This window comes from Aythya fuligula, chromosome 1 (genome assembly GCF_009819795.1).
Source record: "Aythya fuligula isolate bAytFul2 chromosome 1, bAytFul2.pri, whole genome shotgun sequence".
Taxonomy (NCBI): domain Eukaryota; kingdom Metazoa; phylum Chordata; class Aves; order Anseriformes; family Anatidae; genus Aythya; species Aythya fuligula.
In genome coordinates, this window is record NC_045559.1 from 204829043 (window position 1) to 204853331 (window position 24289).

A 24289-nucleotide genomic window follows, 5' to 3' on the forward strand; every position below is an offset into this window, starting at 1 on the left:
CTTGCCAAAAGCATTTATTTCCATGCTATTTGTAGCCTCCAGCTCTGAAATCAGGAGCCGTTCTTGCCTCCGACATGCTTGGACAATTTCCACAGGTTTAGCCCCGATTTGTTTTCTTTCTTCTTTTTTGGCCACAGTAATAGGAGGTGAATTTCTAGGCTTCATGTAGTTTCTAAGGAAGACAGATACAGCTGAAATAAGTTCTTAATGTTATTAATCTTTTGGGTGATTTAGCTACAATTTGAGATCAAAGATCATCATGATGAGCCTAATTTTTCACCTAAGGAATTAGGAGACCAGGAATTAAGGACTAAATTAGGATTAGGAATTAAGGACTATGCCTAAAATCAAATATCATTCAACATCATGAAGAGCACCTTCTTCGGATCCCAAACCCAAAGACAAATTGCCTCAACTCCCAGCACCATGCAAGGAGAACCATCTGGGAGAATACTTCAAAGGCACAAAGAAGCTGGTGACCTACTGGATGGAGTTCCTCATTTTCATATTAGAGTTGGTCCGAAGTTTCTACCTCTCACCCTTGTTTCAGCTCATCCTCAGCACGGGCAGAACACTAACCATCAGAAAGAGAAGACAAATCCATTGGCATTGAAGACAGAACACAGCTAAATCGATGAAAGAAGAATAAATCAAGACCAAAGACACCAGACGCCTGTTTATAAAACCATCTGATGTGCTTAACTTATTAACACGAACGAGTTGCAGAGCCCCCATCTCATGATTCAGACCTGGGTGTCAGATAATTCTTGCTCCCATCAGGACAAGACCCTTTTAAACTGATAGACATCAAGTGAGGTCTGGGTGCCCTCAATGCCCAGCACACTGCTGCCAAAATCCTCGTGCTCTCCTGATAGGACTCCAGATGGACAGAAATAGACACGGAGGCTGAATAGTTAACTTCAGAAGAGCCCCTGAAAAGAAACTAATTGATTAAATGCCTGCTAGAAGAAGGGGCTTTTAGTTAGCACCCTGATGGGAAAAGACATTTAGCACAGTGAAAAGTGGGGATGACTGGTGACATTTAGGTAATAGAAGGTAGAAGGAATTAGGCAGAAGAGCATTTCTAGTGATGAATTAAAGCACATGGGGGGGAGGAAGGGGAAGGATGATACCAAAGAGACATTGTTTTTGGAGGAGCACCAGGTGTCAGCCATTGTGGGGCCTGTAGCTCTCCTGTACTGCAAAAAGCCACACTTCATCTAGGTACTGATGCCAGGATGCTTTCCAATTTTCTCTCGCTACTTAAAATGCAAGGACATTTCCCTGCACTGGTGTTTTGAGACAATTTATATGAGCCATATGGCCTCTGTTCCTCGCTTTTTTTCCTCCACAGAACAAGGACAACAGTTGAATTGCACTCAGATGCTGCGAATTACACTCTCAGAAATCCTAAAGAGAGGAAAGAAGAGAGACAGGGTGTGTGCACGCATGGAGGCCAGCAGGCTCTAGAGCACAAGAAATTCATTGCCCCTCTACAAGAAGCAGTCTCCATACACTGATGAGCCAACGTGCCAGGTACTGTAGCCCTCAAGAAGCACATATATATGGGCTTTCCTGGGAACTCTCAATTTCACCACCTTTTGCCACATATACCACATGCCATCACCCCAACAAATCCTTTATTTAAGGACAGCAAGCATCTTCAGCCATGCCATGGATCCCCTACTCATCAGAACAGCACTCAGCTATGTGCTTCTTTCTAGCAGAAGAGCACTGGTCATGCAAATGCAGCATTTACAGACCCATTCCTGCCAGACTGGTGAAACAGCCAGCTATCAGGCTGTACCAGAGAGCACAGCTCCCAGGTCAATTTGTCTTGCTTCAGGAGATTTGAAAGAAGCATTGCATTGCTATTTATCATCTCCAGTCCCACTAGATGCAGTATCACCTCAGGACCCAAACTCCCAGGCTCCAGACTTTTGATCTTGATATTGCCCAAGGGTGGATGTCTGTGTCCCACAGCTCAGACTCTTCTCTCAGCTATTTTCTTCTCTCCAGCTCTGCTTGGCCATCTCTTCAAACACCTACATAGTAAATAGCCCTGTGAAACCCTGACTCTGTCAGCAGAAATGCCTTTTGGCAAGGCTTCAGGATCATGAGCTTCCAAGCAGACATGAAGACTTGCACTATATACACTAGATGAAACTTTTCAAAGTCAAGGTGACATTTGATAAAGTGAAAAGCTGGGCACTGATGGATGTCCAGAAGAACATTTTGACCTCCTCTATCTGGTTCTCATCCTTCTTTTTTGCCATTCAAGGGCACAGCCAGAGCACACTCCCTACATATATGGCAAAGATAAAAGTCGTGTAAGCCTACTGCCAATGCACGATGAGACATGCAGACTGCTGTTGGAGCTTGGAGCACGGCTTAATAGCCTCTGGTCTTGCTTCTTGCAGGTTTCAGGGCAAACCATCTGCTGGTAGCAGACAACCAGCTCTTTGTATCAGGGAATGGTGAAGGGCTACATCCTGCTGAACAACACCCGGGCCACAGTTCCACGCGCTGCACCAAGCAGCCTCTGTCACTGCTTTTGATCAGTCTTTGCAGCCCTCTTCACCCTAACGTGCAAGAAGCATCTTAGACATGGTTATTCCATACTGTCAGGACTGTTTGTTGGCTCCAAGGAAGAATATGAAGCAAAGCAAACTACCAAGTCTCTGCTAGGAATCTTGTTCCAGGTAAGGCATGTTGAGTTTTCTGTTAACTAGTTCGATCTGGGGAACAGAAGTGTTTTGTCTACTGCTGTTTGATGCCTTTAGATGGCTACAGGGGGCTGCACAGGCCTAGAAACCCTACAGGAATAAAGTCTAACAAATTTTTGTGGTTTCCTGCCATGCAGGAAGCATGCAGAGACCAGGTTCTCACACAGCCGTCTGGCCTTCAAAGTTGGTACAAACTCAGCAGGACGGGAAAAAAATAAAAATAAAAAAATCTGTCATGCCCAGAACTTCATTCCATCACCCACAGAAGCAATACAGTTAGAAGAGCGGTGCAAGTTGGCATTTCAAGGGGGTTCTTAAAGAAAGAAATCATTAAAGAGAGAGAACTGAAATGAAATACTTCTGGGTCATGGCAGATGTTAATCTCTCCCAGTGCACTCTTGGATTTGGAGAGGAACTCAAGCACAATCCAGCTTGCCAAATAGGTTTTGACAACCTGTAGAGATTTTTTTTCTTTGTAAGTAGAAAAGTTAGTTGGATGCCTAAAAAGAACATTTGCAAGGCCAGTGGCAACACTGCAGTGTGCCATCTTGTATGAGATCAATTAACCAGCAGAGAGAAATGGAGGCCCAGGAGCAGAAGCACACAAATTTCAGACCCAGACCAGCATATCCAAAAGCCACAGGAGAGCATCATCTAAGCTCAGAGCTGTGCCCACACCAACAAGCCCATCTTTAGCCTGGACATGACCAGAAATGTTGGAGGAGAAAGGACTACGACTTTAAGGTCTGCCCAGAGACAGGTGACTGGACTGTTTCATCACCTCCCTCTGTCTCACGATGATCTGCACTGCAAGAGCACAGTGCAGTCATGTAGGGTCAAGCACAGCTCCCTTGTTTTTTCGTTTCTGCAGATTACCACATACACAAGGCATCTTGCTGGGAGTTGAATTTAATCATTACTGGTGAGGTCCTGCAAAGGACACAAAGCCCAAGCCTGAAGATCTAAAAATCACAAATTTCTGCTGCAGTTCAAGAGCCAAGCCAGCAGAGGAAAAATAAATAAAATTTAAAAAAATAAACAAACAACACCCAAACAAAGAGAAGAACCAACATACAGAGAAATGCAATGGCACAGAACCCCCTGGACAAGGCAAGCATTACCCTTTGCTTGTAAGCCAGACCATGCCTTGACTCTGGGTTCATGTCCTGCTATACCCACCACAATAATTCTAGCCAGGAGGGCTGCCTCCAAGTGCCATATATATTTTCTTGAGAGCAGTCTGGAGACCAACAAGTCCAGTATCATATTTTAGGCAGGCACCACAGCACGACTAATGTGAAGCCACTCACCATTGGTGCTCCACGGTGACCTATGATGGCTGGCTTTGGGCCCAGAGCCTTCTTCTCCATGATGCAAGGGGACGAGATGGTGAGGGGGACGAGGTAAAGTGCAACTACGACCGCAAGGTATGCAGTGAACATCAGCATCTGCGAAGCTGGAGTGGAAAGAGAAAGATGGTGAGGACATTGGTCATGAACTCATCCTACTACAAGAGCGAAGTCAAAAGACCTTCCTCCTCCTCCAGAGGGGAGACCAGTCTGCAGCCACTGCCCCTAGAACAACAGGGTCCTTGTTTAGGGAAAAACATAATATGTTATAAAAGAAAATCTCTTTGGACTAGTCAAGCTCTGTGAGAGGTTTCATTTGGTACCCAATTTTAGGTAGACCTGTGTGGAGCCAGGAGTAGGACTCGATGATCTTTATGGGTCCCTTCCAACTCAGGAGATTCTATGATTCTGTAATTTCAATTTACACTGGAGAAACAAAAATTAAACAAGCTGCTTAAAAGCCCCAGCCATACAGCCCCAAACCTGATTATTTCTAGCCCTACAGGCAGGCCAACACCACGTTTTGCCCTGCCCGACAGCAGGAACAGGGCACTCGTTAAATAATAGTAAATATAGTAAATTAATAAATAATAATAAAATAAATAATATCTGCAAGTCGTGGCACCATGGTGCACTTCACATCACTTGGGTTTATACTGATCATTCACCAACATCACCTGTTTCAGCCAGGTTAAAGGCACTTTAACAACTTCTGCCAGCAGAACTAAGTTCATTTGCAGTGATGTTTTACTAATTACGATGGGCACATTTGAATGAATCCCCTGAGTTGTGATGGTGCTGCGCTCCCCGGGGTCTCTGCAAGCAGCTGCACTACAGACTTCTCACAGTGCCTGGGAATCTTTCAAAGGTGCTGACAGCACAACACAAGCACCCCTTGTCCACAGCAAATGCATATTCCTTACAAAGAACAGCAGGCACCTTTGAACTCCCCAGATACTTAGATTTAATTGAATACACAGGTATTAAAGCAAAAGTTGCTTTTTGGTTCTCTGTTCTTTTAACATTTTTTTTTTTTAACTCCTTAAGGCTTTGGAACTTTAGGGAAAGCCTCAAAAAAAAAAATTAAACATATATTTGTAATGAACACAAGGTAAGAAAAGGTTGTTTTTGTGTTTGTTTGTTTGTTTTTTTTAAGGGGAAGGTCAGCCCAACCCACCTATGGTCCTGACCACAACTGATCTGGTTTCAACACACAAATCAACTTCTTTTTGAGTCTAGCATCTAACAGCCTCGTTCATGCATGTTCCTACAAGCCAGGATGTAACACTAGTAACTTTGCCAGATAATTTTTCCTCCTCTCTCCGGCAGAGATGTCAATCACCCACAGAGCACTCAAGGATCCGAATGGCTTGAGTTACTGGCATCAAAACCACCAGAAGGACATAGGAGGTGATCCCAGTTCCTGTGCACCCTAGGAACACCACACACCAGCCAGGCTTGCTGGCAATTGGGCCGATTTTGAAAAGTCCCAGGCTGTGCAAAGAATCTGGTCCCTTCCTTCATGTCACTGCAGTTTAAGGATTAAGCAGCTCAGATTCAGACCAAAGAAATGCATGGGCTTGAATTATCTCTTGATCATTGCCTGCAGGTTCAAGGAAATGATGCCCCAACATGCATCGTTATAAAAATGATCCATAAAAACTACACCCAACCGTGCATTCAGGGCAATTGAGACAATGCACACACCAAAAAAAAAAAAAAAAAAAAAATACAAAGTACTTGCTGTTAACATGGGCTGCCCAGGGAAGTGGTTGAGTCACCATCCCTGGAGGTATTTAAAAGACGTTTAGATGTTCAGCTTAGTGATATGGTTTTGTGGAGGACTTGTTAGTGTTAGGTCATGGGTTGGACTAGGTGATCTTGGAGGTCTCTTCCAACCTAAATGATTCTGTGATTCTGTACCTTGGCAATTAGATAGTCTGTTTGGAAGAAGGTCCCCTGGTGACCACCCAAGCTAAGCAAGCAGGACAGATCTCCCATTTTGTGCAACATGAAAGTCCCAATGACAGTTTTTGATGCAAGCCTTCCTTCTCTACTCCTCCTGCTTTGAGCTCACTGTTCTTTATCTGACCTCAGAAACAAGCTTTGAGAACAACCTGCAATCATTTTATTTGTTAAACCACTAGAGTCATTCAAGAAGTATTAATTCTGCAGGTCTGAAAGACACCTAGATGTTAATTTTTTAATTCAGAAGACTAAAAGGGGGGGGGGGGGGGGCAATTTACTCAAGGGAAAAAAAAAAAAAAGCCAAATGCCAAAGAGTATCAGATGCCTCAAAGGAAGAACAAGAACATACTGTTGCAGCAATGACTCTAGCTGCACCAATTATTTCCAAAAGGTTATTATTGAGTGAAATACTATTTTCCCATTATAAGGAGCTGTATGTTCTCAGAGATTTCACTTTTTTTTCAACACCACCATGTCAAACATATCTGCACCAAGAAGTATGTGAACTCATTTGTATATTTTTCATAAGTAAAATGACCCTGAAAGAAACGGGGAGTTTTAAGAGCCAATGATACAGGTGAGATGCATGGTCTTCTTTCAAAAATTAAAAAAGAAATCAGGAACAGAAGAAGAGAAGCAAAACAGCTTTCTAATTTATATATTAAAATAATTCAGGGAATGCAACTGCAAGAGGAAAGGTATGAAGAATTCAGGAGCATATGCAGTCTCTGCTCTAGGTGCAACCACAAATCCTCCCCCAACTGGCAGCCTAATTACATGCTAGGAAGTATTTAAGAAGAACCAGGTTCAGCTCTTTTGGCATATTTATAAATTAAGGCAGAACAATTCTTTCTTTGAAAGGTCTCTCTGGATATCAAAATCTTTCAATCTCCAGTCACCATCTCCAGACATCACTTCTTCATGCTGAACAGCCACTTCTTGGAAGCCTTTCACAAGTGCTGCCAAATCCTTCCAGGGCTTGTATTTTCCTACAGGTTAAATACCAATTAAAATCATTGTTCTGCAGCTGGCACAAGTGTCTGAGAACATCCACAGACACCCTTAGGAAAAAAAGCCCTGTGGGTACAGAAGGAGCAACTTATTTCTAAGGAAACCTGAAGGAACAGTCCAGGCTTGGGAGAGCCCCTGGCAATGAGGTGGGGAAGGGGAAATCAGAAGAACTTGTTTCCGTGGACGGGCTCATCAACCAGAAGAGCTGGGTTAAGCGTGACCTTCAACATCTCACATGTTTCAGAAGCACCTAACCACCAGGGGGTCAGATCTCTGCTCAGGTAGTGAGGCTTTCAAGCAGCACTTAGAAATGTAGAATCAGAAAGGTTGGAAAAGACCTTCAAGTTCATCTGGTCCAACCATCCTCCTACCAGTGTCACTCACTAAACCACGTAGAACATTGCACGTTATCTGGAGAGGATGCAATTATGTATTGTAATGCGGATTAGGGGAAGTCTAGGTGCTTTTATTCATTACATTGTTGAGAACGGTCCTGCCACCTCCAACTGGGCTGTTGTTCCAACAGCTAAGCATCAGCTATGGGATCTGGGTGCATTCCCAGACCAGCTTCGGCCTGTTTTCTCTGTAAACATCCACCTCCCCAGCACAGCTGAGCTGGAGGTTGCTTACCACCTCGGAAGGGAACCTGGAGGGGCCAGCCCTGGCTTCTGCTGGCTGGATTCACCACCATGGTGGCCACCCACCAGCCCCTGACCACCACACAAGCACAGAAGTGGTCTACAGGTTGAAAGAAGAGATGTCCAGCGGGTACTCACTGGCTTTCTCCGTTCGTGCAAACTGCCCAGCTATCAACCACGACAGGGCTGTGACTGCCGCAAGCGCTCCTATGTGCAGGAAAGGGGCTGTGGCCTGCAGGACACGAGAATAGGAGAGAAAAAAATGATTAAACATCCCAACACCCTCCAAATTCACTCATCTTGCAGGCTCCATAGGACATCAGACGATTCCATTTTGAGTTGGATTTTGCAATATTTCTGCTTCAGTCTAGTGCATCTGTTTTGGATCTCTTCTTCCAAATCCCACTGTAGCCTTTAGCACTCAAACCACTATGAAGAAAATGGAGGAAAGTTCTAACCCCCATTCTATGGAAACAGCTCACCCCATAATATCTCAAAATATATTTGATATAGGACCCTTAAACACCGCACCATTTTCGGTAAGGCTCTTGGTGCCAACTGAGTTTTAAATTCCTTGTTGTCCAACTGAATGTGTTGGACTGGACTTCGCCATGGAGCATCATCATGAGAGAAAGTTTGAGATAGGCCCTCTGAGTCATGCTTCTGCTCTCCAACTGCCTGCCTATATCTTTAAAAAGCAAGGAAAAAAAGGGAAACACTTCTGAGAAACGTTAGTCACTTGCGTGAAGGCTATTTTTCCCCCCATATTTGCATACTACCAAATAAGAAGCAGTAATCACCAGTAAAACCTCAAGCCTTTCATGGGCAAAATATTTTTCATATAACTTTTTGAGGAAGAGAAAAGAAGGAAGAGAGAGCGAGTCTATCAAGAAATTCATTTCTTAACTATTTTCCTCTAAACAGCCCTGCAGCATACCACAAGTCTTTCTTAAAAAAGGACTCAAGCACAGAAGTTCCATTATTTTTTAGATATATATACACTTATACACAGGGCAAAAATAAATCCGGGGAATACTCCCACGGCACTGGGAACAGCCAGAGACACTCCAGAAGTGGACACCATGCCCTGAGCACTGCTGCCCACACCAAGATCATGGATTTTTCCAAGTGGAATTGCTCTCACCCTCCAGCAGCTCCGCGTCGCCCCCAGCTTCAGAATTTCCCACCTCTAACCCTGCAGCCAAGCCCTGGTTTGATTTTAAAGGAAAGAGCCCAGAGGATGGAAACAGAGTGATCGCTTTTGTCCCCACCCAGAGAAACATCCCTGCACAGAACTTACTTGCAGTGAAATAAATACCATCTCCCATTCGTCGTCCCAAAGCTGTGCTATCGATGACATGGTCACCACAGTAGTTATCAAGGTCGTCATCAGGCCAATCTGCAGCAAATGTGAGAGTATTTACTTACTGGAGCATTTGTATTGTTATTATAGCAGTTTTACAGATAGAGAAATGGAGAAAGAGAACTTTTTGCACATAACAAATGGCAGTTTAAATAGAGAGTGGGCTCTGCCAGAGTCCTGTGGGCCTGTGATGCACCAGTGCTATGGGGGATTGCTGGATTTCACCCAGCTTGCCTCTCCAACAGTTCCTTTCAGGAATAAACCTTGGACACTCCAGGCAGACAACGAAAATTGCCCTTCAGCAAAGGGTGAACGTGCACAGGCAAGGCTGTGCATCCCCATCACCAAGTGGTCATCCCTGCGATGGGTCAGCACAACTTTGTGCATGGATGTGACTTCACTTGGGTTTGAAATGGAAAAAGAGTTGTGTGGTCAGCATCCAAACCACATTGACAGAGCAGGGATAACAGATAATACAGCATGAGAAGAGGCTCTGGATGATGCAGTGGCTGAAATGAGATGGCAGGATGAGCCCCAGTCCATCAGCAACCTCCTCTAGCCCTCCCTGCCATCTCCACGTGGAAACACTCAGAAGTCTGAGCGGAGCCGTCAAAAAGGAAACGTCGCCTCCATTCTGAAGGTAAAAAGTTCATCACAATCTGCCTCAGAAATAACTCCTCCTGTAAAGATCCGGGGGACTAAATCTGGGCTGTCTGTCAAAAAATAGTTTGCCATCCTCCGCCTCTCCGTCTGGTATCTCAGCCTCTGCTGTGCTGTGTGCCTGCTGGATTCAAAGGATGCTGCTGCTCTGCCTCCCCGTCCCACACACTGTCTACATCTGAAATCCGTGCAGGAGACTCAGGCAGAAAAAGCCAGCTGATACACAGCAATGAATTGATCATCTAGTTCATACAGGACATCTCTAGGCTAATTTCAGGTTTTCTTATTACCCTAGACAAACACCCCGCATCCTCAAACATTTACAGAAATCAGCTTGGTACGTAAGGACAGGATTTCTCTTAGCAGTTTAGCATTCCTGCCATTCCTTTCCTGGCTTCCCCCAGGGATCTGCCAACAGCACGGTAGGTGTCCATGGGACAGCAGTGCTTTACCCTCAGCCTCCACCTTTGGGGGAACACGAGCCAAGCACATGGGGCCACAAGATCTGGCTGCTCCCCACTGAAAAGGACTTACAAACCAAAACGCTGCTTGCAAACCACGTACTACCCATCTCTGAGTGTACTTGCCCATTTAAAAGACACTCCCAGCTCCCTACAGAGCCACGCTGTTTCAAGAGTTCTCCTTATTAAGGGCTCTGAGTAACCAAAGCACAAAGCAATGCAAAAACAATTGTATTTTGCCGTGGGGCTTACATGTAACAGTCATTCTGCTCCCTCATCCTGCGGTCAGACCTCTGGGCCCTCTGCCACAGCCTAACACCAGCACACATCACGATCCAATCCACTTTTCATCCATTTTTATCCCCCAAAGCTGAACTTCCAACCCAGTGGCAAATAAAAAAAAATTGCCAACTAGATTTCACCCACTGGATTTCCTCAGAACACACCAAATTGCCCATGATGTTGCTGCCCTGTGCAGCACAGTGCTGTCAGACCACAAGTCCATCTCCATTTCATCATCTTCTTCTCCCGTCAGCTTAGATTTATCACTTCTTCCCTGTGCAGCTCCAGCTCATCCTACAATCCTCAGCTCTTTCTGCACAGGAGAAAGTTGGAAGGAATCGTGCTGTCTGCACATATCGGACTTTCCCACCCGCTTTAATTTGGTTTTGAAGGCATTTCAGCGCGGTTACAGGGGGAATATTAACTTATTCCAGCCTCTTGTCTCTCCCTTCCTGGAAATCTGAATGAAGGTGGTGTGGGGAAGGGAAGTGACAGAGCAAGATGCCTTAATTGTTCTGAAAGGTGATTTTTTTCAAAGGGAAGGAAGGGTGGGTTTCTGTAGGCAAGAACTGATGCATCTCCAACACATTCCTCTTCTGGACTTGCTCATCCAAGCCCACCAGCCACCTGGAGCGTGTCTGAAAATACCGTCTCCCCCGACGAAGAAACATATGTTAGACTCAAGGATCAACAACTTATTTTCCAGCACCAGTCAGACGGCCTCCACCCCCTCTTTGCAGCGCATCCTTCCCTCCTCCTGAGGAAGCACCATTTCTATCATTTCTAAATCAATTAAAAAAAAAAAATAAAAAAATAAAAAAAAAAAAAAAGAAGGAGGGGATGTCTGTGCTCTCCATGTCCAAGGGGAAGGTACATCTGCTCATGCTCCGATCCTGCAAGACCTTTCATATGTAGAACTGGTTTCAGGAGGCGCTGCGTATTGACAGATTGAGGACAGGTCCCTTAATTACCTATTAGCAAATTGCCAGTTACAATTTAATCCTGCCAAGCCATTTTCTTTGGCACTGCCTCTCTCTGCAGCTTGCTAGCAACCCTTCCTCTCCCCTTCTGTGTTCCAAACACCAGATCTGTATCTTCTCTTACATTTCTCAGAAATCTTTTTCAAACTGATTTAAATGCAAATTGGGACCTCCTTGGGTTTCAGCAAGCTCCAACCTGCGCATTGTGCACCCCCAGCCCTAACACCTACATCATCTCCAAAGCTGTTCCTCAGTCACTGGCTCCAACCACATCCTGAACAGCTTCACATCCACCCAGCCTCTCCTCTGGGGCTGGGTTCAGCACAGAAAGGAACATAAAAGGTTCATAGTAGAGCGCCATAATGAACCAAGACCAAAGCCAGGTTGCCCTAATGAAACAGCTGTTCTCAATCTCCAAAAGCAGGCCCTCCATCAACAGGGACCCCAAATCATTTCCCCAAACATAGAAAAAAATCCTTGTCCCCAGGCTTTAATTGCCACTGCTGCATAATTTTCTCAGTCCTCCAAGATGGGGACAAGCACCACAGACATCTAAAGACTATCATTTTTCCTCAAAACGTGACAGTGAGTACCCCAGTCAGCACCCTTGTCGTTGAGACCCTGCTTGCTTTTGAGCTTGGAAGATCCATTTACCTTGTGAAGCCAGTGCAGGTTCATCTGCTGTCCCACAGCTATGTGACATAGTGCTAGTATCTGGAAAGAAGAACACAAGAGTCAGACACCAGCACGTCAAGGCCATTCAGTGCTGGCACATGCAAGAACACACCACCCACCCCCAAAATACAGCCAAATGAGCTCCATCAGAAAGCAGGGTTGGGGTGAGGATGGTCCAGTGGGCAACACCCAGATCCTCCTAAACGGAAGGGATGGGGATGAAGAGACTTCAACCTCCAAGAAGCATGGAGTTGGAGAGTCTGGTCCTTGGGTGCACAGCTCCTGGAAATCCCACATGGGACAAGTCTGTTCCAGGGTGTCTAACTTTGCACTTAACCAGCTGGGGTCAGAGACCACACATTTTTCACTTTATTTTAGGCAACTGAAGGCTGAGAGAGAGAGGAGAGAGAAATCCCTTCCGAAAGAAAAATTGCTCAAGTTGTAGGTAGGGTAAGAAGCTCGTGCCCTTTTTTTAAAAACAAATGCAAAGACCTTCAGCAAATGGTGTTGTACTCACCAATAACACTGTAATGTATGTAAAGCCAGCAGCAGTCGTTACAAGTATTGGAATGGACCAGTCACTCCAATATCCCATTCGGTTATATAAAAACCTGAAAGGTAAATATGAAATAGAGATTAAGGGACTCAACGACATAGAAACTCCACTAGGATTAGAGAAGTCTGTAGAAAATGGGCCTTTCAGCTTCTACTGCACGGATAGGCAGCAAAAAAAGCACAAACCATTCTGAAAAGTAAAACAAAAAAGCAGCTTTTGTGCTTTGATCCCTCGTGGGAAATTAACTCTGCAAAGAGGAATCCGACAATTATATCAAACACAGCAACATTGTTACTCTGGGAAAAAAAAGAGAAAAAACAAACATACAGGATGAGTTTTCAGAAAAATATTCCCTATAAACAAGAGAAAAGTATCCTTATATTTGCTGTTGTTTGCCTAAACAATAGGTCCAAAGCTGTCCCGTGTGTTCACAAAGTAATAAACACAATATAGAGATGGTATCAAGGACAGGGGAAGAAAAGACTTGCTGCACTTAACTGTGCTTTGTACTCAAGGCACTAACTCTTTGCAGAGGGATAAGGTGATGGAAGAAATTGGATCTTCTGTATGTATCAGAGACAGTGCCTTTTATTTCAGTGGTCTGGAAAGAAAGTCCAATCCTGCAAGAGTGGAGATGGTCAAGAAGTGAGCTTGGGGCTTCCCAAAATGAGGCTGGAAGAGGATCCACATCCTTCTGATCTTCTCCAACCAACTCAAGGGTCTGTCCACCAAGCCTGAAGGATGCCATGGGGGTTCTTGGCCCAGCGAGTTCCCTTGTCCCAGCCCTTCTGGTTACCTTAAAGCTATGTAAGAGATGAGCCATTCGATGGCTCCATGATCCAATCTTTGCAAGGGGCAGCCACAGGACTGGACCCAGCACTCCAGGTGCAGCCTCAGCAGTGCTGAGCATAGGGGAAGGATCACCTCCCCTTGATCTGCTGGCAATACTTTGCCTCATGCAGCCAAGAATACTGTTAACTTTCTTCATGGCAAGAGCACATGGCTTCCTCGTGTTCATCTTGGTGTCCACCAGGGCTCTTAAATCCTTTTCTGCATCCTACAGGTCTATCTCCAAAGCATTTATCTCCAAAACAGCTTCTCTGGTTCCTCTAGACCATCACTCACAAGCAAATTTCCTTCAGTTCCCCTGAGAACACACAGAAGACTTGCCATCTCACTGAGGTGTAGCAGAACAAAAAACAGAGGCCATATTTTTTTCCAGAACTGCTCTAAAACCAGAGAAGCCCATGCTTGTTCCCTGCCTTAGCTGCTGGAATTGCAGTGCTCAATCCCTACCAGCTCTCTGCTGCTTGGCAGGCTTTGTTCTCCTGCTGAAGCTGATTTTAGTCCTCTTCTCTCCTGCATTCACCCAGGCACCCTCTCTGTTCTCAGTTATCAGGTTTCCTAACCCTAAACTTCAGAGGGCAGATCTGGCTCAGCAGCCTGCCTCTCTCCATCACGTTCACGAAGCCACAGCACAAGAAGAGCTTTGTGAACAGGAGCATCAGGTGAAGCAGTCCATTACTGGCAGCACTGCCAGAGACAGTCCCTTGTGCCCGGCAGTGGGTCTCAAATGTCAAATTTGCATTTAAATAGCAATGCACTTCCCAGTAAAGCTATCCTGGAGATGGACTGGAGAGTCATTAAAGCACATTACAGCAAAACTCAAGACAGACTCAGTCCTGTACTGTCCCTGGCCTAGAAGACTGTCCAGAAAAGCTGATGTAAATACAGCCCCAGGGAACAGCATCCTCCCCAAAATAGAGGTGCCCCTTCATCCCCATCCCTACCTCCCAGACAAAAGCTGGTATAACCAACAGGATTTTGGGGTGCAAAGGCTTTTGAGAACTCTTCAGATCCCCATGCACTACTGATAATACAATTATAGCACATGCATGTTTCCATGGTACTCCAGACACATGCCTACCAAAATTGGTGCTTCTGTCAGTGTCCAAAAGGACCCCCTTCTCCTCCCCGAAAAAAAACAGACAAGATAGCAAAGCAACTGAGACTGAGCTCAAAGAACCTGAGCAGGAGCTGTCAAAAAGCTGAAACGAACACCATAGGGATTAGTTTTATAAAACAGCATCCCCAGAGCTGACGTGACCCTCAGTCTCATGCACTACGGTGTTTAAAAGAGGAGACAGACACCACTGCATGCAGCTGTAGCTATACTTCAGTGAGGCCTGGAGGAAGGAGGCAGAAGAAAACACCCTTAAAAGAGCAGCCATATGAATCACAAAGAACAAAATCTGTGTTTATTTTTTGTTGTTGTTGTTAGTTTGTTTTGTTTTTTAAATCATGTTTTGGGATGCTTTTGCACGTTTTTCTTGAAGCATCACCTTTTCACCACAGCAGGCCAGACACTTGCAGGATCCTCAGTCTTCCCTTTATTTCGTGCACCAATGTCATCTAGGGTCACCATGGAGTCCTATACATTCAATCAGGCTCCCATTAAAATAAGCAGAGAACATCCCAAAAGTACCCAGGTCCCACTGCACCAGCAGAGAGGCAGCCAAATCCCAGAACACTTCTTGAAACTTCTGAGAGTTCAAGTCTGACCTGGACTAAAGTGTTTTCCAGTGAATTTTTTAGAAAAAGACATCACTAGGCTGACTGGATTTGTGTTAATTACCTCCATGTAAATCCCTGTATTAAGGGATTCCATAACACAGTAGGTACTGGGCTTCCAAAATACGTGAAAACTGAGAGCTCATGAACTGGCCAAGACTTTTTTGTTAGAACAAACTACAAATACTGCGTGTAAGCAGCTCAAAGACTCAACCTCCTCCACAGCCCCCTTCCCATCACTAAAAATTTTGCATCATTCATCAGCCACAAACTCTGGCCTGATGACTTCCCCAGTTTGTTGTACCCAGAAAAAAAACTCCCACAAAGGATCTGCAGAGCAAATCTTTGGGCTAGACAAACACAATCTATGTTCAGGTTCTGCTCTAGGAGTCCAAGAAAAAAAAAATAATAATAAGGTTCCTGTGCATTCTTTGCTTATGCCAGCACTAGCACTTTCCTTAGCTCAGCTTCAGTACATTTTGAATTTTGCTCTGATGCCCCTTCAAAGTGGCCTTCAGGTCTTCGCTTGATGTGCAAATGACTGTTTTAAAATGCTGTTTCCATGGTAGTCACAAACCAGATGAACCATCTCTAGAACTAAAGAAGGGGAAAAAAATTGCTAAATTTATAGTCTTGCTCTAGAGGAAATACAGCCAGGTTCACAAGTTACAGCACCTTCTGCATCTCTCGTTAATGAAGGTCAAGAGTTTTGTCGCAGTATGTAGGCTTTGACCTTGCACAGATCTGAAGTATAATGCAACAAAATGTTGACACAAAAAAAGGAAATGCCCAAAGCAAAAAAAAAAAAAAAAAAAAAAAAAAAAAGATTTTAAAATCCATTTAAGAGACACAAAGGGCTTTCACTGACAAAGACCTCATTGCATATTCAGGCAGCAAACCTCACAGAAAAAGGTTAAAAGCCTGCAGCAATACATGCCAGGCTATAATTTTACCTTGTCTTTCTCCAAAGCCCATTTCAATCCCAGAATAGTCCCTTAAGTCTCTACAAGCTTAAAGGCCAAGTACACACATTTATGTAGGTAAACCCTACCACTACCACGATTTAATTAAGAGGTCAATTTGGTTTCTACTTAGGCAGGTGCATCCACTGCAGAACCCTGGCTGCGTGGCCTGAACTTCAGGCAGACTTTGCTATGGTCACTTGTAGGTTTCTGCTTCCTCTTAATTCATCCCTATAAACATGTTCAGCAGCATTTAGCAATGCCTTGCACATGTGGGCTAAGAAATGAAGAACTTCTTAATGAATCCAGGTTTCAAGTGTCATTTCAGCCCAACAAACTGAGAGGATAGCACGCTGAGAAGGATGCTGAGGTTATGGAGAACATAAGGTTGTGGGAGCCAACAGGGTACCTCAGTTGTAGGTCAACCCATACATCAGGCTGCGTTAAGAGGAAAGGGATCAGCAGACCATGGAAAGTTGCTCTCCCATCTACTCAACACCGGTGAGGTGCCACCAGCACCACCCTGTCCTGGTTGGGGCCTCCCAGTTCAAGGAGGACGTTGGAGGAGGTCCAACAGAGAGCTACCAAACCATGGTGGAGAGGCACCTGGGAAACAAGGTTTCCTAGGAAAGCTTGAGGAAGCTGAACTTGTTTAGTCTCACAGAAAAGAGGTTAATAGATGATCTAATTGCTGCCTACGCTGACAGACAGCAGCGAAGATGATGAAACCAATCTCTTTGTGGTGACATTGTCACAATGGGAAACGGCCCTTGGAGGTTTGGGTTGGAAAACCTCCTCACAGCGGGTGGTGTGGAGCTGGAACAAGTCCCAGAGATGGAAGTTTTCATCCTTGGGGTTTCAGGAGGACTTCACAATCAACCTGGCTTAGCACCGGTGACAGTCCTACTTCAAGGGCTGGCTGGACATGTTCCTTCACCTGCCGTGACGAGGCAGGTCAAGGAGGCTCAGTAGTATTATCTGTACACAATGTGAGGAAGGACAGCTCATGAGGATGAGCTTCATGAGGCACGACTGAGCTCAGCAGCTCATCACACCAATATGAAGGCAATTTCATGAAGGCAATTTCTTGTCCCAGGGTCTCCATGGAGCCTGTCACCACCTCAGTGCGCTAGACCCCACATGAGGACTATGTTTGCCCCAAAGAGCCCTTCTTATATAATTATAAAAATACGTAAATATGAAAAGGATTTTAAGATATTTGAATGCATCCAGAGGAGGGCATGTGATTGAGAAGAGGCTGGGTTGTCCAGTTTGGAGAAAAGGAGGCTGAGAGGTGTCCTCATTGCTCTGTAATTCCCGGAGGAGATGAAGCAGAGAGGGAGGTGCAGGCCTCTGCTCCCTGGTCACCAAGAACAGGACACATGGGAACAGCCCAAAGTTGCACCAGAGAGGGTCAGACTGGATGTATGGAAAAATTTCTTTACCATGAGGGTGGTCAGACAGAGACTTAGGGAGGTGGTTGTTGCCCCAGGCCTGTCAGTGTTTAAAATAATAATGAGGATAATGCCCTCAATAATGTGCTCTAACTTTTGGTTAGCCCTGAAGTGGTCAGGCAGTTGGACTTGATCTTTTAGGTCCTTTCCAGATGAACCATTCTATTCTGTACTAGTCAGGGAGAGTTCATGGCTTGTAAATAGATCATGGAGCAGAGAGGGAGGCAATAGGAATGAGTATCAAAAGAACATTGACCCCAGAAGTGATAGCCATATCCAGTCAGCAACAGGCTCACAGCTCTGCCGGGACCGAAATGGTGCTTTTATCTCTTCTGTGTGTCCCATCTGGCTGGGAACTTTCCCCTAATTACCATCATCTTTTAATGGAGCCCACCCATCTGTGTGGGGAGGGAAGGGGGCAGGCTCAGCCTGCAAGGACCCACAGTGGAAATTGTTTCCTCTCTCCCTGCAACTGACGTAGCTGCAATTAAAACCTCACCCCATGTTGCCATCCTCCCCTCCCAGCCTTTCTGCAGCATTTCAGGCTGTTGTTAAGAAACCCTGCTGTTCTCCTCAACCTCCAATGCCAGCGCATGGAGCAGGGGTCTAATTGGGGTTACAGTGCATGCAAAGCACTGACCCATTTTCAGCACTGAATGACAATGCTTGAACGGACAGATGTAGCCTTGTTATTTGGCATCCAGAGAGACTTTTCCATGGCTCTTGTGCACATTGTTTTTGCTTTTCCAGTGCTGTCAACCCAGAAGTGCTTCCAATACCATGCAACCAGTATGCACAGGGCAAGTAAAATGCACCAAAGCCCAAATACCTCTTTTGTACATGGAGCAGCCTTCCCCATCTCCTCCCGTCCCCACATTAATATTTGGGAACCCAAAACTTTGCAGCACCACAGCTTCATTGTCCACTCACAGCATTTCCAGGGCATTCATCATCTTTACATGATTTTGTAGACCTTTCTCAACTTCGAGTTAAAACTAATTTGGCTTTGTACTAGAGCAGAACAGGAACGTTCGCATCCTGAAGGTATAAGCTGAAAGGGGACTTGCAAAATAGCCTTAAAAATGAAAAAATAATCAAGCATTTTGTTCATGTTCTTGTTAGAAACAGCAAGAGCAGTAGTGATTGGATTCGGTTCCGAGTGTTGGTCTGAGCAAAGAAAAAACACTCTCCTGGGAGGAGAGAGCTCACATCATTAAGTTAGTAAACATTCTTCCTCACATAACTCTAGTATCTAAAGCAGGCAGTTTATTTAAGAGATCAACTACCCGCTGTGTTTAAAAATTCTGTTTAAATATTATTTTTGACATGAAGATGTTGTCAAAGCAGTTCAGTTAGTACAGAGCCCAAGGTACTATAAAAATGTTTTAGGATGCTGCTGAGATGGTAAAAGAGAGGATGATTTCCAGCACTGAGGGGGAGTTGGCAATACCCCAAACTGCCCAGCACATTCCCGTGGAAAGCTTTACAGCTTCTTCCAACATTGCAAAATTTTCCACACCCGTGTCTGCTTCAGGCTGAATATTTTTTTCATTTATATTTATATTGTGGAAAGTTTTGGCCAGATTGCTCAGCTGCTTCCAAAAAGAGACAATCATAGAAACAAACAAATGAAAGAAATACAAAAGGCTTCTACATGATTTCAGCTCCACTTCGTTTTCTCAAGCTGTTTCAGGGTGCACACCTGCCCCAAGCTCTTACAGCCGAGAAATGGAGATAGGAGAGCACATTACGTCTATCAACACAGATGGGCAGGAGCAGCTCTCTGCCCTCTCTCTCCACCTCGCTTTCCATTTACTTGTCATTAACAAGTCCATCAGAAGGACCCAAATGCATCCGACCTGGTATTGAAAAAGCCTTTTAGAGGCATACAATAGCAGCCAGATCAGTTAAGGGCTTGCCTCCCCGCAGCATGGAGGCTGTGCTCACCAGTTGATTTCATTGTAGTCATTGCGAACTTCCCACCAGAAGTAAAACCAGACCAGGGTCAGGAAGAAGGACAAGGTGAGGATCAGGAACCAGAGGCGCTCCCACTGTGGACAGAAAGAGAAATCACATTAATAGTATTCCATTTCCACATCTCATCTATAGGCTGTTGGGGTTGGATGGTGTAATTGGGCATCTCCAAGGCAAGGAGCATGAACCTGACTGCAAGAGGCTTTTGGGTTACTTCTAGGTTACAAACTTTATGGGTCAAACACTTGATACAGCTGCCCCAAAAGCCTCAAGTTAATTAGATCAGATCTTTTCCCACTGATTTTGACAGATACCAACAGCCTAACATGCCACGTATTTTGGGGAGCTTGCACAAAGAGGAGGAACTGTGTCAATACAGAGATGTTAGCAATGACAGCTGAAGGCAACTCAATGTCAAAAACCACTTGGCTCTGCTGGCTGGGTGAAGATCCCACCTCTTCTTCTCTCTCAGCATCAACAGAGCAGGAGAGGAGACACAGTAACCTCATCTCCCGCCCAGGAGGTGGGAGATCTGCCCCTTCTCCCCAGCTCTGGTCAGAGGGTTTGCATCATGTTGGTGAGTGTTGTGCGGTGCTGGGATGGTGTTCCTCCTGTACGTGGGGCAGGTGGAACAAGGGAGCCTTTCTGTGTACAGCGATGAGTTTTTTATGGTTAGGGCTGGATGTTTCTGTTTTTTTAAGGAAATTGTTTAACTTTTCCATCCACTTGTGAGATATGGAACATGGCATCTTATTCTGACATCAGTTCAGCCTAAATAACCGAGCAATTATCACACGGTAACGACTCTCCATGACAGGTTAGGGATGATACTGCAATACAGACACACAAACCCTTCCTCTCCTTCCCCCGGGGCACTCATCCTGTAGAGCCAAACCACCCAACCACAACATTTATTCCCACCACCACCACATATGCAAGTCTTTAGCAAATAATAACAGCAGCAGAAGAGACCACACCAGCGCCGGATGAAAGATGTTTGCACCAATATTGCGTTTTGATAAATGTTCCAAATAGCAACCACCACCCAAAATAAAAAATCCCTAACATAGCTGTTGAGTACCCCTCTCCAATAGCATGGGTAAAATCCTAAACCACAAGGACATCCATGGAGAGAACAGTGTTGCAGGAAGACTGTCCCTAACCAGCATTGTTTCCATGTGTTCCTTGTTGGTTTTACCCTGCAGGCATTAAATAGTCCACACATGTTTCCGCTTCAAATAGCATCCAGTTTGTTCAGAACAAAACACTGAAATAAATTAGTTATGGAAAAAATTCAAATGAATCCTCTCTTCCCAGAATGAGCGAGAAGGGATGAAAAATTGAAGAAGTGCATGAGCAACTTTACTACTATAATTTCCTTCCAAACCCCGAGCGCACACCATTAATCTCTTTTCAAAATGTCCTTTTCTCTAGTGAACTGTCTCATGGCTTTTCAATTATGCAAAACATAACCAGTATAAACACTGTTTTGGTGATATATAAGAAATCCTACAGTTCTCTGCCCTCCCTTTCCATCTTAAGGGCTGAAACTATTTACTTGACTGCGTTGCCTGTTTCATCATGCATCACCCTGGATACCAGTCTTGTGATACGGTTCTTCCTCGTATGCTCCGTCTTATAAAAAGTGCCAAAAAGAAAGCAATAAAGGGTTGGAATTATTTAACTTTTGCTGTGCCAAAAAAATGTGTTTTGTACCAGAAATTTCCAGTTCTTGGCCAGGGATTATGGTTAAAATTTGTCTTCATTTTAGCTGTTTATTACCCAACTTCTATCCAATCTCAGTGACACCAGGTGTCTAATTCCCATTAGGGGCTTTGCATCCCAGAAAAATGGGGTAAAAGGGACGAGAATAAGGTAAGTAGGAACTTCTACAGTGCAACTACTGAGTACAATCAGACCTACATGGCCAAACTACTCTGGCATGAGCTTAGAGACTATCCTCTCCCCACTTCACACACACACCTGCATCTACAGGCACAGGTGGGTTCTCTGAGAGAAAACACTAAAATTGGAATTTGGGCTTTCCACCTCAAAAAACACACCTTTAGCAGCAGGTGCCAGGCTTGGTGTTTGTATCAACAACACACGCCAGCCTTCCCTAGCACCAGAAGCAGCAGTGAGGCTGCAACATCTCTCCATGATGAACCACCTCCACAGCCAACCACCACAGCACAGCTGAACCAAGCCTCTCCACCTGAGAAATTGTGGATTAAAAGCCACCCACACAACATCTGGGTTCTGTAAACACCCAACCCAAAACCCTTTTACAGCTCTGCTCCATCCCACCAGAGCTCTCCAGGAGGAAGCGATTCCTTACCCTTTCTGCAGACTGTTTTCCTAGGTGCCTTCTAGTCTGTAGATCTCCAAACCTTCAAATCCCATTTTCCCTGTTGTTTGCTGTGTTCTCCTCCCCTTCTGAGTCTAACACCTCCTTGTACACATCAGTATTGACACTGTTGAATCAATTAACCGGTTTTCCATGGCAAATAAGGTTTAAAGCAACTCAAGTGCTGAGATATCAGTCTATTATATGAATCTGAGTCTTTGCTGGCTCTAAAAACACTACCAAAACCACAGTTGTGGAAAATTATCTACATGTATTAAAGAAAATAAAGTTAAATTGTTCTTTGCTAATACAATTACTACATGTTTTGAAGAAAATGAGTGAAGGTTAGAAAGCAATCCTTGATTTTGCATCAGCATGGCTTCAAAAAAAGAAATAATTTGTCTTTAAAAGGTCTTTATGGGATAACTTTGGCCAGTATTCATGCACTGGATGACACTGATCCAATAAACAAGACAAAGAAAACATTTCAGAAGAGGTTTTTTTTTTCCCCTCCTATATATATATACGTGGAATATATATATATATATATATATATATATTATTCATTGACATGCAAGCAGCATAGCTGACGTCAAGCTCTCCAAAAGCTATTTTGGGTCTGTTCCATGATGGTACACCTGCCAGATACACTTGCCTGGCTGATTCTGTGAAAACCCCGTCAGACTCTTTGTAAGTCAAAATACTCTAGCGAGTTAAAGCACAGGCTTGGATGGGTCTTTAAAAGAAGAGAGAACATCTCCCCAGCACCACTAAGGTGATTTAACACCAACTGAACCAGAGCGAGCCTGTCCCACGTGCATTGGATGTGGTCTGGGTCCTGCACAACCTCCGTCCAACAGTCCCTCATCCAAATTGCTATACAGGCCCCTACTTTGCAGGCTCCCACGTGCTTTATGGAAGGTTGCAATCTGCTACGTGCAGCAGCTTCTAACCTCTACTGCCAAAAATAAAGGACTTAAAATCATGCCTTCCCCATCACTCAATCACAGCCACGGTAGGTGGAGGAAATGGTGCTACCTCACCTACAGAATTTCAGGCAGAGCCACCACAAGTTTGGAAGGTGCTCGAGAAAAAGATGTCTACATTTTCAGCTCTGTTAGACTTCACAAGTATGACAGAGCTGACATTTTTGGCAGTTCTTGTAGAAAGTGTGCTCCTCCCACCCGTTCCTCATTCTCCTTCCTTTCTCTTCCCACTGGGATACGATGAGTAATTGCTGGTTATCTATAACTGAGCTTTACCATGCTCATCTCACACAGCGCTCAGAATTGTCCTGCTATGGAACCCAGCTGAGCACATTTGCATTAGCATCCTCTCAGGATGCGTTTTGGAAGCAGCTTGTCCTTTGGTCCTTCTCTTTGTGCTCTGGTTTGGAGCAGAAGGGTTCTGGGTGCAGCTAAACCAGAAGATATTCTCCAGGAGTGAACCCAATGCATCTCTGACACACTCAGTCCACAGGATGAGACTAGAGTAAGTCCTAAGTGACCACATCATCACCTCCTCCTCCTCCAAAAGGCTTTGATCACAGACAGTGAATCTCAGGATGACACTATTTGCTAATGCAGGTACGGCCACGGTGGCTCGTGGAACGAGAAAAACAGAATTTGTCTTATTACACAAAAATGTAATGCTAAATAAAAGGAATAAATGAAAAGTCACCATTTTTTTCTCCAGCTAAGAGGCTGGACAGGCCATGTGCCATGTGCCAGTTAAGCTAAAAAAAGCCAGCAGATGCATGGACTGGACCTTTGCCAGGAGCACACAGCAACATGGCCACAGCCCAAAGAAAGACGGAGAGAATTTCATTTAATATGACAGAAGTGGCTTTGAAGTAAGAATATTTCAAAAATATTAGTGTTTTATCTACATTCTCACTATTTTTGTTCCTCCCAAATGCCCACCCTATGCCAGGTGGGAGTGTGACCAAGTCCAAAGTGATCAGGATGGTAAAAGACAAATTGAAAGAAAGCCACAGAAAGAGCCAGCTCGTGGTTCAGTTGTGAAGTTGGCTTGAGCACTTTATCTTCTCCTGAGCTGTGAGTTTTAATCTAAGTTGTTAGAAACAGCCCTGAGCTTCATACCGCGGTGCACGGAATAGATTCTCCACTTTGGGGATTTCAGGCTTTGGTGAACTGAACCAGCCTCTTCTGCTGCAACTCCCCAACACAGATGAAGGTCACAACTTTATTTACCACCTGGCACCAGCGGAGCAGGAAAGCAGACAGGCTCAGAAAGATTATTTTGATTTCCTACAGGATCTGTAGGAGATGAAATGAAATTCATCTGCACAC

General features: G+C 44.7%; 1 protein-coding gene across 6 annotated transcripts in view; it reads right to left on the reverse strand.

Moving 5' to 3' along the window:
* Positions 1-24289, reverse strand: part of GDPD5 (glycerophosphodiester phosphodiesterase domain containing 5) — a 156914-nt gene that overhangs the window by 25494 nt on the left and 107131 nt on the right. For all 6 annotated transcript variants that reach the window (XM_032201666.1, XM_032201682.1, XM_032201643.1 and 3 more), the window contains exons 3-8: positions 19604-19707; positions 12631-12724; positions 12093-12152; positions 8993-9091; positions 7831-7924; positions 4037-4182 (exon numbers count right to left, since the gene is read on the reverse strand). In XM_032201666.1, coding sequence (XP_032057557.1) covers positions 4037-4182; positions 7831-7924; positions 8993-9091; positions 12093-12152; positions 12631-12724; positions 19604-19707 — 597 coding nt within the window. The remainder of the gene's footprint in view (positions 1-4036; positions 4183-7830; positions 7925-8992; positions 9092-12092; positions 12153-12630; positions 12725-19603; positions 19708-24289) is intronic.